Source organism: Oryzias latipes, chromosome 3 (genome assembly GCF_002234675.1).
Source record: "Oryzias latipes chromosome 3, ASM223467v1".
In the NCBI taxonomy this organism is placed as follows: domain Eukaryota; kingdom Metazoa; phylum Chordata; class Actinopteri; order Beloniformes; family Adrianichthyidae; genus Oryzias; species Oryzias latipes.
The window spans coordinates 26502745-26519873 of NC_019861.2; the positions used below are offsets into that span (position 1 = coordinate 26502745).

At 38.5% G+C, this 17129-nt stretch overlaps 1 protein-coding gene across 3 annotated transcripts in view; it reads left to right on the top strand.

Annotated features, from left to right (window-relative positions):
• LOC101174011 (transmembrane protein 266) overlaps nt 1–16592 on the top strand; it is a 35575-nt gene extending 18983 nt beyond the window's left edge. Inside the window, exons 3-10 of one of the 3 annotated variants that reach the window (XM_020699890.2) lie at nt 6612–6766; nt 7387–7460; nt 8569–8625; nt 10487–10625; nt 11744–11859; nt 12738–12933; nt 14741–14803; nt 15057–16592. In XM_020699890.2, coding sequence (XP_020555549.1) covers nt 6612–6766; nt 7387–7460; nt 8569–8625; nt 10487–10625; nt 11744–11859; nt 12738–12933; nt 14741–14803; nt 15057–15667 — 1411 coding nt within the window. In that variant the 3' untranslated portion in view covers nt 15668–16592. The remainder of the gene's footprint in view (nt 1–6611; nt 6767–7386; nt 7461–8568; nt 8626–10486; nt 10626–11743; nt 11860–12737; nt 12934–14740; nt 14804–15056) is intronic. The other 2 variants (XM_023953572.1, XM_020699894.2) reach the window with 2 other exon arrangements.
• The last annotated feature ends 537 nt before the right edge of the window (nt 16593–17129 follow it).

The following is a 17129-nucleotide window of genomic DNA, read 5'->3' on the forward strand; positions in this document are numbered from 1 at the left end:
AAAACAACATGTTTTCTTCACCACACTACAGTTGATTTTTGTCATCAACAACACAATAAAAAATAATAAAGATCTGAGTCAAACATGACCATGGTCATGCCTGCTTTAACACAAAACTATATAAAAAAGTAACAGTACTGTACTTATTTATTCAACAACTCATGCCAACAACATTAAGGTAGGAAAATGATTGCATTTCAGAGACTTGGCCCAAAAAACAGTACTTCAAATAGCTTTTTAGCATGTTTAGCTTTTGAATTAAAGAGTGGTGAATCTTTTGCTTCTGAAAACTTTTAGTATTATTGGAGATTCATGGAATATTTGAAAAACTTTTGTGCTTTTGCTGATTTTGGAGTCCATGCTGCCAATGCTTCAGGGCCAACTCCTTTTTTTGATGATCTGCTGTAATCAGTGATGCGTTTGCTCTGGTAATGAGGAGCCATTGAAATGTAAAATTAACTAAATGCCATGTGGCAGAATCAGGGAAACTCAGCATGTACTTTATGCTTAGGTGATACCCCCTTCAACCGCCTGGTTCCCATCGAGAGTTGGGATACGGATTCCAGAATATGGATTCTTTGTGTGACACAATTGCTTTTGTGAGGCGACCCGATGCGTTGCTCTTTTGAGTATTTTATTAACTTTTCAAAAAAATATGTAAAATGTGTTGTTTTTTTCCAGTTGTAGTCATTTATATTTTTGTATACATTTTCTCCTTGTTTTAATGCAGCTTTGAAAATTGCAGAGGACCCGGGGAGAGTATAAAAGAACATGAACACACAGCGAGATGACTTTCTTGAGTTGAGTTGACCCAGGTGCTTTTTTTACCCTTCTGGATTTAGTCTCAAAGTTTGCTCTTTATTCTTACTTAACCCTTGTGCTATCTTAGATGACCCCACCCTTACATTGACGTGTTCTCCCCACCATGACAAAGGTGGATAAAGGTGCAAAGATTTCATGTAATCCATGGACACCAGTGAGGTTCACAAATCATTGAAGAAAAAAGGTTCAGAGCACTGTCTAGTGGGTCTAGATGACCCAACTCCCAAAGTGCCTAGGATAGCACAAGGGTTACAACCTGTTTATAGTGTAGTATTACAGTTGACATCAGCACAGAACAAATATCTAGTATAAAATACATAAAAATTGTATACAAACAAAACAAGACGATTAAAACAAACAAAAATAAATGACATTGTTTTAAAAATCCGAATTGGCCTTGCTGAAATAAAAATGTTTTGGGTTTGTTCGCCATAAATCAGAAGTGTTTTTAAAACTGTGATGAGTACATTTGAGCCACTTTAGTTAAGTCTTATCTGTACACTCCCATTTAGTGCTGTCTCATTCTCAAAGTTTGAATCTTTCCTTTTGGATCTGTATATGAATATCAAGAAAAGCTGAAGAAAATCTGAAATGTTGAATTTATATATAAAATGTAAACATTGTAAATATTTGCAAAAACAATCCTCAATTATTTTAAAGTTTAAAACGTATTTTCAGGTGCTAGCTCTTTCTCTGTATGTGTTCTGGTATGGATGGAATTTTGCTTCATCCACTGGGATTTTGTTTTTTTTCTATCTTAGCATTGTAAAAAAAAAAAGTGTTAAGATGATCTCACTTAACGTCTGCATTCACAGTCGCACCTCTCATCCGAGGAATAGCTGTCATCACCCATTTCAAAGCACCTCAGGTGATCGGAGCAAAAATAGAACTCAAGTCAAAGCAAAAAGGCTTCAGTTGGGAGTAAAAATAAAACAGAAGACAGCTGTTGCCCAAATTCATTACACCTAACAACAGAATCCAGAGCGGGATTGAGGTTTAGCCGGGAACTGTTCATCGAATCAATTGCTATACTTTCTGCTTGTTATTTCCAGTGGCAGTCACAGCATTATTCAAAACAACCATGTCTATGACAGACAAGTCTATTTTAGCAGCAAAGGCAAAAAGGGGCGAAAACAATCTGTTTTATTTTTAACCACAGTGTTTCATTTTTTTTTACTCATTACCTTAAATGCCTCCTAAAGCTGAGAAACTGCAATAAATTTAGCATCTATTTTTTTTGATAACATGTTTTACTACATTCTTCCACACTGATAGTTGGATAATTTTGATTTGATTTCTTATCATTTACATTTATTTCTACATTGTATTTATTCCTGTTCATTTTATTTAAAAGTCTTTGATGTAATAGCACTCTAAATTAAACATTTGCTTCATGTTTTTTAGATTTTTGAACTAAAATGACCACAATTAGGCAGGAAAGTTCTTTGATTAGGGAAAATTCGATTTTTGTCTGTTTTAGACAAGCTAATTCCATGAGTTCTTTATGTATTGAGACTTTCAGATGAGAGGCCGAGGGTTCCACTGTTTTGTACCTCCCTAAAACTATTGGTATTGATCCCTTCCACTGACTTCATCTGCTTCCTGTGTTTCCCTGGCCAGCCTCACTCAATCTCACCAACAGGAAGCATGATAAACCAGTCAAGTGTACACTGGCGTCAGAAAGACAAAAAAAGAGCAAGAGGTAGATAAAGTGAGAGAGTTTGGAGGTCAGAGAAATCCTCATTTTGTGTTTCTCAATTTGATCAAAACAGTGACTAGGTTGCAGCTGTTTTAAATCTAATAATCTCAAAACTTGTGAAGCCAAAGGGGCCTTAGATGAAAGCAGTTTGACCTTGTGTTCTAAAGCAAACACGCTTGTTTCAGTTGACATTGGTCAAACTAAGTACTTCTATCAGACTGTCAGGACCGAGAGGCTCGGAAACGTTTGTTATTGTCCTGTTGCTTTATTAAGACTCATTAAAATGCTGCATGTGTCACCAGCCACGTCTGACCGCGTCGCCTCTGGGTGCGGCTAGTTTTGGCCTGACATAGAGAAAGGACACACACAGCTTTCTTTTATTAGTATTTCTTCTGACTTTATCACAGTTTTATCCCAGCTTTAGAGACCTGCTCTGATGAAAATCGTGTTTTGGTGTTTTTAACATGTTTTATGTGGCATTTTTCTGATGATGGGGGACATGCATAAATAAAATTAGGTTTAAAATTGCAATACTGAGTATTTATTTTCTAATCCTTTGGAATCAGAAGCAGGCGAAAGAATGCTTATGTAAAAGCTTGACGGTGCAATGCAAAAGATACTATGACAAGCCACAAGCTCCCTGCTCCACTCCATTCTGATGTACCGACTTGCAGACAAGTAGATCCAAGAACATCTTGGTTTTCCCTGTCCGAGCTGGCATCTGGCTAAAAACTGTACGGCTGGATAGCTCCGATGTTGATCACCTTATTTGTTTCACCAGTACTGTAAGGTTTGGGTTGTGAGGGGCTGTAAGCTAGCAAGAGAGTGTGTAAACAGATAGTTCAGTTATGGAGAAGGGGAAGGGGGGTGAGGTTACTCTGTCCTCAACTCAGAGTCTAATGAACTACTGCCTGGATACAGAAACTATATGCCAGAAATATAGAAAACAATATGTTTCAAGGCGCCTGGTTAAGTTTATTCCACTCCGATCATCTTTTGATCTGCTGTTAAAGCGTTCCCTGTGGTCTTTTAATTATAATGATACAATTTTTTGCCAAAATCAAAAAAAGCACATGCCATTTTCTGAAACATAGTTTCTGCAGAATGGTAGTGTTCTATTACAAATTTGCCTCTGAGTTGTGAGTGGGACTATTGAGTGAAGCAACCCGCCCCGCCATCCCCTCCCTATTACTGAGGGCTCAGAGCAGCGAGCTGCTGGCCCGTACTGTGTAGTTTCTACATCCCAAATATGTTTTTTTGCTTCTGATTCTCAACCATTTAATAAAGAAATACTCAGAAATACAATTCTAATCTTATTGTATGTCATTCATCATCATAAAAATGCAGCAAGAACATGTTAGAAACATGAAAAACACAATTTTCATCTGAGTGGGTCTTTAATTAAGTTTTCCAAATTTTCTTACAGTTTATTGGTACAGTATGTTTACTAAACATAACACTTGATTTCATGTGAAATACAAGAGTTTTCCTGAAATTCTGTTCACTTTAGTTTGCTTTTAATTATTTTGTCCTCTTTTATTTTGCCTTTTTTAATCTTTTCACCCCTTTACACGATTAAAGTGACGAAGTTAGTAACTGCTTTTTTTGTTCTAAAGTGTATTTTTTATTTTAGTTCAGAAATCTGATCTTTAAAAAATATGTGAAATTTTCTAAAACAGCTCTTAAACAAACACTCATATTTGTGCAGTTCAAACATGCTAAGAAAAAGGGCAAGCATTACTAGACCAAATTTACTCTAAAAAGTGAGCTGGTTTATACTTTGTGTGATGATGATAATTGTCTCTCCGAGACTCTGGAAAAGCAGATTGCACACCATCTGGAGCTTGAACACTTGTGCCACCCCAATCAAAGCCAAGGGGATGATTGCTATCAGCATGGCCATGCCTTTATTAGATTAGCCACACATTGTTTACATAGTTGTGGCTTTATCCGTGCAAGGCCCGAACAAATGGTTCTCTTAGAGAATTCCGTCACAGGGTAGAGTGATCCACTCAGCTGCAGCTTTCCCTTACAGCTGCACAAGCATCGTACCATAGGAGGATATGTATTAGGAAAAAAAAAGAGCCCAGAAAGAAACAGTTTCTTCTTCAGCAGTTTCCTTTGTCCTACTGTCTATGAGAGTTATGCCGGTGAATTTTGTCTCTGCTCACCCAAATAATAGGGAGGGAGGGACACATGTGAAGCAAATGAAAAAAGACACATGTGGCCTATTCCACTGACTGAGCAAATATGCAACACTGAGGAGGTGACACATAAAAAAAGAAACCCCTGAGACACTTTAGTTGCAGCATTTCCACTGTTTGTTTAAGCTTGGAGCCTGACATAAGGACCCAACAGAATTGAGTGACACACTTTTATTATGGGTCACATAAACGTGCTGTACAAGAGACTAGTGTTGTAGTGAGACTGGAGTTAAAGGAAAACAAGACCATCCTGTGTGTGTGCATGTGTGTGTGTAGGGAAGTGTGTGGGTGTGTGCGCGTGTGTGTGTAGGTAGGTGTGTGTTTGTGAAAAAAGTCCATCATTTTAAACTGACTCAAACTGGATGTTCCCCACATGAGTACAATTGAATAGCCTATCTGCCATTGTAATACCATAAATTCAGGCTGTGTAGGTCAACATGCATCCAAAATGGCTCTGTGTGTTACTTGACAAAGTAAAAGGGTGTTTTTGAACCTAATGCCATGTTTGTAGTGTTTTTTTTCCTGCTAAAATGAATAACATGACAAAATAATTCTCCTGTCGTACGTTTTTTATGAATAAACTTCTTGTTTCGTTTTCATGAGCAACAAGTGTACAGAAACTATTTTATTAGAGTTTAGTTGGATTTTTTTTTAGCTTTAATAAGCCGTGCTTGCAGACGCCCAAAGATGCTACAAAAGTATTTTCAATTTGATAAAAAATGCATGAGATAATAAAGAAAATGTTTCAAGGAAAACTTGAAATAATTGGAGATTAGTCATATTGTTTACTTCATTGGTTGTTCCTTGAACTTCTTTTTTATTAGAAATGTTGCAAAGAGAATGTTGTTTTTTTTTTTTTTTAGATTTGGGTTTTCTGTGCCATCTCAGTATTTCTGTCTTGAAGCTACAAAACATGTCATTTAAATTACTTCATGGTGAGAGTAAATCTGAAATTGCTGAAAAAAAATCAAGCCATTTTGCCACCATTGTAGTGCATATTAGCATCACGGCAAGGAACGAAAACCCGATCAGAGGAGGGAAGCATTCTGCCAAAGTCTGCCTCCTTCATGCCAGTACATGGAGAGAAGGGACCGGCAGTGGCAGAGCCAACTTTCCATTCCAGCTGGAGAACTGGGGAGAGGCATTGTTTCTGTCAGTGCCAGCTGTCAGCCTTTGTAGTTGCTGATCTTTATCACCACCTCAATTTTTCTAAATAGCATTTGGCTGACTTGCCAGACTTTAGTTGCCTTAACAATGGGTTCTGCTGTTTTCTACAGATCTCTTTGTTCTGTAGCAAATGTTAACTTACTACTGTCTTAAAACTATGAATAAAAATAATTTGAAATGTTTTTTTAAACCTTTATTTTATATCAAATTGTACTTTTTAAGTATTTTTGTAGAAAAAAAAAACGATGCTTCTCTTTCCAATCAGCATCATCCATAGTAACTCTATTGATGTCCACATGAAAAGGAAGCATCAGTATTCCAGTCAGGCATCTGATGGTCAAATCACTGGTTTACAAAGAGTCCCTGTTTCTGTCAGCTCATCTTCTGACCACCCTTTACTCAGATATCAGCCCCATTCTTTGACTGGATCCAGGGAAAGTTCACCTTTCAAAAGTGTTAACTACAACTCCCCCTCCTGGTCGTTTTTGGCACTACAAATACACTAGTGTGTCCCGTTGGATGGGTTCTGAAAAGAACAAGAAAATCTGTTCTGACATGATTAATGATCAAACGTGTTTTTATTGTAAGGTACAAATTCAAGTGTCAAAAACCTTTTCTATCTAATAATTATATTAATCTGTCGTTTTACAGTTAAACCTCATTTTAAGAGGTTTTTTTCAATTATATTAAACAAATCCTTCTCCTTCATTCTCTCAAAGGTCCAACTGGCTGAAGCCGTGCTGTGGGCGTCGGGTGGCTCTCTGGCAAGTCTGTCTGCTCAGCGCTGGCTTCAACTGTGTTCTGGTGGCCTGCGTCCTCCTGGTTGTGCTTTTCCTCTCTTTGGAGCTGCTCATTGACACCAAACTTCTACAATGTAAATGATTTGGATTTTCTGTCTCTTCTCTTACTTGTGTCTCTTTGAGCTGTGATAGCAATTAAAGAAGTGTTTTAAGTGTCATGTTTTAAATAAAAAAGAGCAAAAGCAAAACAAAAATAACTATTTTAAAATTCCAACTCCTATCTTCTTTTTATCTATTTCAAAAGCGTTCCCATTGGCCTTGCAATCATGATCATGCTGTTTTTGGGCAAAGTCAAGAAATGTGAGTCATTTTCTAGGACATAGTTTCTGCAGTAGTTCGTCAGAAATCCACCTCCGAGTTGTGGGCAGGAGGGTTGGTGTGGGGCAACCACACACCCCCTTCCCATCCCCCATAACTAAGAGCTCTCGGTTTACACGTTCCATCGCTAGCTTACAGCCCCTCAAACTTGCAGCATGACTTCTTTGATATCTGAGTCTGTCAAAAAGAAAGAAGTGATTTCCATTTTTTTACAAATATTTTTTAAACCAAAGTTTGCACAGTGGAGATCCCACAATTCTCACGTTTAACCTAAAAATAAATTACTCTCAGTGTATGTCCTTAAGTTTTATTTCTTCCTACAAAAAGTTGTCAAATCTTCACTACAGTAACCTCTTTCTTTCATTTTTCTCCACAGTCTCTAATGCTTTCCAATTTGCCAGCATTATCCACTGGATCAGCCTTATCATCCTGTCACTCTTCTTTTCAGAGGTAAGCCATATCTATATTTTTGCCCCAATCATGACTATCATTTTAGCATGTTTATTTATTTCATTTTTTTCACATCTTTTTTTTTTCTAACCACGTGAGTCAGTTGTTGATTTCCTAAAATTAAAAAAACAGAAGATTTGATTTGACCCACAGTCTTCCACTTTAATGCAAAGCAATTAACCCGTTGGCCTTGGCTTTAATTTCCTTCACTACACACTAATTAGCAGTGAGCAGCAGGAACAATAATTAAAGCCCAGCCTAATAAGCAGTTGGGGATGAGGTTACAGTGATGTGATCTGTCAGTATTCCTCGCCCACTCACCTCACAGAGGAAAAGTCTCCACAGAGAGCTTTGACATTCTCTGGACATCTTTGGTCTTTCTTGTCCAACCAAGAAGCAAAACTGGTGAACAGATTTTGTGAACCTCATTCTTTTCTTGTTTCCTTTGACTCCAGCATAGAAAGTTCATATCCTGTGGATTTGACTACATTTGCTTAAATCCAAGCGGACTTTAAAACTCGACACAGTTCAGAACTAATTCAGCGTCTTTGCTGCTTTGTCACATCATCAATAAATCAGTTCAGAGCGCTGACCTGGCACCGTCAGATCATGCAGCCTCATGTCTTCCCACTGTCTCTGTTGGTTTTACAGAGGAAGATAAACGATTTGCTTTATGGGCAGTACCTTCCATGTAGCTTCCTTTTTTCCTTTATTTTGATACCGTTTTATCTTAGTTTTCTGACCGTCTTATAGGTTCCTAAAATGTTTTTGTTCTCACTCTTATGCATTCACTACAACAATCTTAAATTCAAGTGGTTTCTAAAAGGTGTATTTTAATAAATATTTGGTGGTCAACTACAGATAAACATTTAATCTGTTAGAAAAATCTGTTTTAAGTGTCCATTTTTGGATTTCTACCTAAATCCTTAGGTAGAAATCAATTTTGAGTTGCCAAATGCTTTATTTCTAAGTTTATTGAATGTTAGAATAATTTGATGATTGAGTAATGCGAAAACTTTTAATGTCTAAATGTTGAATTGAATAAGTGGAGATTGCTCCCCCATTGATCTATTTTACAGTTTTTTTTGTCTCCATCTGTGTCTTTTAGACAGTCTTCAGAATTGTAGTGCTCGGGATCTGGGACTACATAGAGAATAAAGTTGAGGTTAGTGGTGATGATGCGACAAACGTTTATGAAACTAGTCTGTCTTCATGTCCTATTCACATGCACTGGTATTAACTTTTTTCAGTTTCTGATTGTGGGATTGAATAGTTTTACAGAAAAAAATGTAAAAACATTTTTTGAATCAAGAGGACAATAAAACAAAACCACCTGCAAAAGAATTATAAAGTTGTATCGTGCTGTAGAAAAGACTGAAATACTGTATTTTTAAAGTTCATTTTGAAACTTTTAGTGATCAAAGCTTGACATTCTGACCCCTCTCTAATGCTTTTCTGCATCCAGCTGCAGACACACATTACACTACAGAGCCTGCATTTGCAGCAGGGTTTGACTACACTGACAACTGATCCACACAGGGGCTGTCCGAAGAGGCGTAGTCAGCCACTTGATAGAACAAAAAGGAGAAATTTGTATCACTCTGGGCCACTCCATGTCTGTTCTTTCAGAGAGACATTGGTTTAGTCTAGCACAGTGATAGTAAAGTGATACTTTATTAAATAATTTTTATGTTACAATTTATTATTTCTTCATTTTGTTGAGCTCAATCTTCTTCCGAAAAAAAAAAAGAGACAGAGATGCAACAGTAGTTTGTTTTTTAGTTTGCAGTTCATCAAAACACAATGGAATAGAAAGCTTTATTAAACTAAACCCAACCAATTTACTCACATATATGATGTACTGGATCAATTCTTTATGTAATTATAAAGATTGTATGTCATTAATTTCCAGTCGTTTTTGAATGGGGTGGCTTTGTCAGTACAAATGTAGCTAAAACAGTTGTATTTGTCATTCAAAAGAAAAGGCTTTCTTATTAAGAAAACCACAGAGTGGGTCAAAAAAAGTATTTGGCAAGAAATGATTCTACAATTTAAAAAGATGAGACAGGTCTGTTGTGGTCATCCTACGTAGACTTCAAATGTGAGAAACAGGATGTAATAATAATCCAGGAAATCACATTACATGATTTTAAATAGGGCTGCACGATATGAGGAAAACTTGTGATATGCAATATTAGTGATCAATATTGCGATGACGATATAACTTGTGATACATGAACAAATATCAAAACAAGCAAAAACATAATTTCCATTTGACTGCAACAGTTTTAAATAAGTATTTAAATAAGAGTCTACATAACTTCTATCTAACATTAAAGAGCTCCATCCGATAGGTCGATAACCTAAAAGCGTCCATCTGATGGGTCAAATGCATAAATGGATTTATTTGATTTGTTAAATACTTCAGGCTGCCATAAGATTGTTTTAGCACATTCAAGGTTACCATTTAGCAATTTTTGCCGTCTTTTGAGATGCATGAGCCATTCTACAACATAGATGACCTCTGTCATTGTCAACCCAGATTCCAAAATAAAGTATTGAGATCACCTTTTGTAACATTACGTCTCCCACAATGGATTGGATGTATCCTCACATAGCGTTTTTCTACTTTGATTAGGGCCTAAGCTCTTTACAGTCATTAGTCCCACACTGATGGTGCTGCTGCCGTACAGGCTACAAACCAGACCAACAGGAGCAATGTGGGGTTCAATGTCTTGCCCAAGGACACTTTGATCTGTGGACAGGCAGGGTGGGAATCGAGCCTGTGGCCTGACCTTCAGTCAGGGAATGATCGTCTGCACCACAGCTGCCCTGCAGTGTTGTCCAATGATGAACATTACAGATCTCTCCCATCTTGTCTTCTGGGACAACTTGCAGACAAATACTTCTTGCTCCACTGATGTTTGATTTAAAACAATAGTTCTGGTTTTAAAAAGCAGGATCACATGAAAGCTTCTTTTCTGGTTCAGATTCATTGTGCGCTCTTGTGTTCATGACACCCTCAGGTGTTTGATGGAGCTGTCATTGTGCTGTCTCTGGCCCCAATGATGGCCTCTACAGTTGCCAATGGGCCCAGCAGCCCGTGGGACGCCATCAGCCTCATCATCACCTTACGGATTTGGAGAGTCAAGAGGATCATTGACGGTGAGGGAAAAAAAACCTTCCTTTCTCCATATTTTGATGAGAGTATAAGCAAATTCAAAGTATCCATAATGATTATGCGGTTGTCCCTACTATCATAATACAGTCATGCTTTATGGCATGGTCTGGGGCGTCACCTCCACGGGTCTTCACATGGATTTGTTTCTGGATATTTGATCAAGCATTTTGAAGTCTTGACTTTTCATTTCCAATGAAATTAAAGACTGTTTACATTTCCCTTTAAATCTGCCTTATTTGTCTATGTCATGTTTTATCTTTAAGATAAAAAAAAATGTTTTTGCTTGGTTACAACTTAAACCCGTATTTAAGAATTTCAGTACACATCCAGGTGTACTTTCTGTTGGAACTTTCTAACCTTTTTAGTATGAGGTGTGCTTCTGCCCTTGCAGTTTGCTCTTTATTCTTACTTATCCCTTGTGCTATCTTGGATGACCCCACCCTTGCATTGGCGTGTTCTCCCTACCATGACAAAGGTGGATAAAGGTGGAAAGATTTCATGTAATCCATGGACACCAGTGAAGATCACAAATCATTGAAGAAAAAAGGTTCAGAGCACTGTCTAGTGGGTCTAGATGACCTGACTCCCAATGTTAAAGTGCCTAGGATAACACAAGGGTTAAGACAGCACAAAGTCTTGCAAATTCTAAAAATGTCCTAACACACGTTTTACTGTATCTTCCATTAAAGGAAGAAGCTAACAAAGGAGAAAAAAACAAAAAGTTTTTTATTGAAATTGAAAAACCCGTTATATTACATTTTCTTTGTGCAAGGAGCACAAATGTGTGACTTTAATTTCTTATTAAAGCATGCCATCACAACTAAATATTAAGTTTCTGAGCCATTATTCAACCATTTTTTTTTAGATATTGGATTTTTTTTTATAATTATCTTTTTGTGATATTTAGGGTTTTAAGGTGTGGCACTGTAGGTGTAGCACTGTTCTGTTTTCGTCCACCACTGGGGGTTTATCTCCACTGACCTTTGACACAGAAGTCCTACCTGAGATACATAATCAATTTTGGATTTTTCTGCTAAATCACTGTATGCTTATAGTTCATTTTCCTTTATTAGAAGCTTTTCTTCCTTTCTCTCTGTTTTAGCGTATGTACTGCAGGTGAAAGTTGAGATGGAATTGGAGATCCAGCAGTGTGAGAAGACCAAGGCTGTTAGAGAGGAGCAGCTGGAACGCCTCACTCAGATCTGTCAGGAGCAGGCTGTGAGTCCCACAGGATTTAGAATCCCAGCTAGCTTCTTTACTACTGAAAAATGTACCATAAGGGTGTTGATGTAACATAATTCATTTCTGAGGAAAAGTTTTTCTTTTTAATCCAAAGCTTTTTGATGACTATTTTGCTCTTTACATTAATTTTATTATTTACAATCTGTATTTTGACCTTTTTGTCACATATTTCAAATTTCCCTCATATACCACCAAAAAGAAAAAAGAGAAAAAATCTCTAAAAGATCGTTTTAAGGGTATTTTGTTTTTTCAAAGAATAATCATACTATTTGGCCACTACATAGTTTTTTTCTCAATATATACTGATTATAGATCTATTTATACTATTTGTGTTTGAAGGACCAAATGCTCTGAACAGAAATTAATATTACACCTTGTTAAAATTGGTATAATTGGTGGTAATGTGAGTATATTGCTTGTTTTATATTTTGCATATCTACATTTGATGCTGTAATCCATTTATTTACCAGAAGAGGGCAGCAAAAGCTCAACTATAGGTCTTGTGGCCAAATCACAGTTTGACTAAAGAAAATACAAAGAATCACACATATTTTTCAAACACATCATACCCAAATTTTGTCGACAAAAGCCCAAAAATACTGCACATTTAAATTTCCATCTTAAATTTAAGTTAATCGTGTAATTGAGTGGACATTTTCTCATTTGTTAGTATTATTTCTGTGCCATTATCGGTTTGTTTAGGTCTGACCATATTTCTTCTCTTTTGTCATTTTATTGTTTCTTCAATCATGTTTTTAAATGATTATTTTTGATCCCATCATTAACACCTCTGACCCTCTCTGTTTCTCTTTTTGGATTCTTTGTAAATATGGATACTCACCAACCACCTTCAGTTTGAGATCAGACAGCTGAGAGCACATCTGGCCCAGCAAGACCTGGACCTGGCTGCAGAGCGGGAAGCAGCCATGCAGATTCACCACGTATGGGGCAAGCAAGGCCGGAGCTTTCACGTTGTAGAAGGTTTGACACCGGGGGAGTCTGACGATGAGGGTGGTCAGAGGAATCCCAGGGAGTCGCATGTCAGTGCAGGTGGGACGTGGTTTCATAGCTATTAGTAATAGACTAGAATTATGGTCATTTGACTGATGCAAACTCTGCTTGAGAAAGCAGCAAAGGTTGCAGTATGAAGCATGCTTGCAGTCATGCGGAAGGAAACAGTCTCAGACAGGGTGACATCAGATGAGCAGTGTACAGTTAATCTGGAGCAGTAACCCTGCGGCTTCTTTGGGGCCAGGCTCTTAGCCCCTCTACGCTCACGCTCAACACCCCTCTGACCGCAGGCGCTCTGGGGATCAATGTGGGGGCAAAAAAGCTTTTAGGATACGATGAATCCTGGAGAAAACATGCATGTTCCCAGATACCACATCAGGCTGTGTGACTTCTGTCAAGCCCTGACCATCTGTCTCACTGACCCGCTCATGGTGAGTCCGGCCCAGCTTACCCAGGCCACTCCGCCTATTTCAGGTACAGAGTGCTCTGTGCATTGGGCCGTGTTTAAAAAAAAAAAGGGCTCCTGTCAACATCTGTTCCCCACCTGGAAACCACAGTTGGGCACCATGAGGCTCCACGGTGGCCACAAAACACCCCAAGGGCATGGTGGGAAATTTAGCTCACCAAAACAAGTGAGGCTTTTTACAGGAACATTGTCACTAGGATGAGCATTGGACCACAGGGTGTGGGACCAGTCGAATTCATTGGTTCTCCTCAATATTTCAGTTGTTGGGGCCTGCAGGGTACCATTAAACTATCAGGGACTTCTGGTGCGCTCTTTAGAAACATAACTTTCTGAGACAGCCTGATGACAATATAAACAACAAACTTGTGGGCTTGGGTCATTTATGGCAGATTTCTCTAAACAAAAACAGAAGGACATTTATTTAACTTAATAAATGAGTGTCAGTCAAAGAGTTTGCTGCTGTGCTCACAAATCTGTAAACCAGATGCCATCCAGGTTACAAGTTGTTAACATCCTGTAAATATTGTGTTTATTGTTGTAGTTCTGTTTGTTATTTTGAGCTATTTCCATTGCCAGTGCTGTTGTTACAATTAAATGTACAATTTAGAGTTGAACTGAAAGGACCTTCGAGTGTCACCTCTCCTCCTCCACAGTGAGGCGACAGCTTGGTAAGTTCGGTGACACAGATAGAGGAGGGAGCCTCTCATACATGCTGGACATCCCCCCCCCCACCTTACATCTCATGTGTTATTAATTGCGGAGTGATTGTCTCAGCCTTGTTTTAGTGAGTGCAATGCTTCCTCTCCAGGGGTGGCTCAGGGATTAATATTTTAGTCTGAAAAATAAATGAAATTACCCATCAGAGTCTGCTGCTTGTCCCACGAGAGAGGGGCAAGCACTCAGGGTACTCAGGGCTCGCAATCAGCCAGTGGACGGTGAGCTTAAGACCAATCAAGCGAGCAGAAGAGCACAGCAGATCGCAGTCACCCTCCAAGCACATTGAGTCCAGAGCCATAACAAAGAGCTCCTGGTCCCTCTAACCCGCACCCACACCGTTCCCGTTTATTTCTGGTGCAATAAAGTGCGGCTAATGTGCAGCATGGCTGCGAGTGTATGATCACTTGCCTTTAAAGCAATTATGGCCCGGGGCTCAAGTCTTTTTTGTCGATATTTTCTTGTAAAGACAAGAGATGTATTTCATTGGAACAAATTTGTGCTGTGATTCTTGAAAAGGAGCTAAAAATTATGTTGAAGTGTAGTTATCCTATGAGAAAAGCTACAGAAACAAATACAAGTTAAAAAGCATGAATTCCTATGCATTTTGGTATATTGTTTTAGAACATTTTCTCAAAGTTTTAATAGTCAACATCTCCAACTTAGATCCAGTTGTGCGTGACGACATGAACAACTACATCAGTCAATATTACAGTGAGGCAAGCAGTGGTAAGTTTCTTTCATAAATTCCTTTATTATTAAATATGCAAAAGTCCATTTTTTTATCGTGAAATTACCTTCCCTGTATTTATTACATAAAGTATAGAATGTGCTTTTGCTGCACTTAGAAATGTTTTTTACAATTTTGCCAATACTGGTCTTTAAATTGGTATTTTTCTTGTTTCATTTCATATTTTGGCTGTTGATGGAAAAACCAAGTATTTGACCATAATTGTAGCAAATTTGTATTTTTTGTCTCTAGATGCAGGAGTGTCTGGTTTGGGTACTCGGGTCATCACCACTGCGGCGATCGACATCCACCTCCCCACCGGTCCGAACCCCATCCAGTCGAATGCGATGCTTGCTGTGGAGCGGGTGGGCAGTGTTATAAATGAGTCCTCCACCAGCATTTCCCGCTCCAGTGGCAGCCTGACAGCCCGCCCTCTCAGCTTGATCAACCAGACTCCGGGCTCGTCAACGACGGACTGCAGCACCGCTCAGGACCTCAGTCTGAGCTACACCTCCCATCGCTGCATCCCACCTTCCTTCTCAGGCTCGGACCCCTGCAGGGACCCCTCAGCAGTGATGCAGGAGCTACTTTCCTCCCTTTCTGAGGATTCTTGCCTTGCTCAAAAGGGCCTGGCAGTAAACCTTGTCAACCTTAAGCTTCCCAGTCCTACTGGTTCAGAAAATGCCAGTCCTGAGTTGGACAACAGAATAAATATCTTCAACCGCAGGAACCAAGGCTGTGTTCTGCTGCAGACCAAGCCACTAATCCACCTGCAGGGCAGCAGCACTGAGCCGTCTCTGGAGGAGAAGTACCGGCTGCTGGGCCCAGCGGACTCGCCTCTGGGACACACGCCTGACACATAAGTTGCACACATTTACACAGAAGTTTTTATTCTCTTATAAATGCGGTTCTATTTGGCATTTATCTGCTCTCTTGTGAGATCCAACCTCATGAGATTGACTGCACAAGATTTGAGAAAGGGGATTTATTTTAATTGCTGTGTTACTTCATTATTAGTCAGTTTAGAGCAAGCTTGAGCCGTAGCTTCCAGCTGACACTAAAGTACCTCCATTGACTGTGTTCAGAGGTAAGTAGTAGGAATGAAAATTCTTCTAATGCAGTCTACCATACTGGTTTTTCAAATCAAAAATCCCTGACATAGCACAAAAACAAAAGGCTAAAACATCCGTCTGATTTTTGGTGGACATAGCCTTTATCAGGAATTCTTAAAACTTTGAGACGTCAGCAATGCACTGAACTTAACAAGAATCAAAACCAGCAAAGGGCCAATTAAGCCTAAATGGAACTAAAACACAGACGCTGAACACACTTCAGGCAGGTAAGGGGGCGTTTTCTGATGCATTTTTATTTTCTTTCTTTTGATTTGTATTTCAATGTTAAACTGACTTATGCTGTTCTTTGTTCAAACAGCCACAGGGTATATAAGGCAGGACTTAAAATTCAAACAGCCAGTTTTTTAAACCTTTGCCTTCCTGTCACCCATTTGAAACTATGAATCATGAAAACAACCTTCTGAAAGGCATTTTGGGTTTTGGAATAATAGTATTAGTTTTTGTTTGGATGAAATGAGAAGGGAACTGAGTGGACTCCTCACATGAGTGCTTGTAGCATGAACCTTTAAAGACATGTGCCATAAACAGGTGAGCAAATTCTTTGCACTTTAATGTTTACAGACTATTTTGTAAACTTGACATGGAGAGAGTTGTTGCCAAATGCAGGAGTTATTTGAATAAAAACAGCAAAAATAAAACTTGGTATTTCCCTAAAGGCTCTGAGGCTGGTGATTTCTGTTGAAATATCAATTAATGGGATGTAGGGCTCAAAAGTTCTCCCACGTTTAGGTTTGCATTGTCTCTTCATCTGCATGCACTTCTGATAACTTTGAATTATTTAAGGTCATTAACAGGAAATCTGTCAAAACAAACAATAATTGGTGAAGCCACTGTCGGAAGAAGATTTGTTTCCTCAATTACCCTCTGGTATCATTAATTCAGAGTGTACCATTTTGCTGCTTGTCAGATGTTTATCAAGAATGTTAAATAGTTAATACTTGTCGTAGTGGACTTAAGTCTTTATGCTCAAAACATTTAGGGATATCTAAAAAGGCTTTTTTCGGAGCGAAACAAAACTTTTACATAAACGCAGGGTGAGAATTCTGTTTGTTTTACCCAGAGTGCATTTTGCTTTGATCAACAGCTGTTTAACCCTTGTGCTATCCTAGGCACTTTAACGTTGGGAGTTGGGTCATCTAGACCCACTAGACAGTGCGCTGAACCTTTTTTCTTCAATGATTTTTGATCTTCA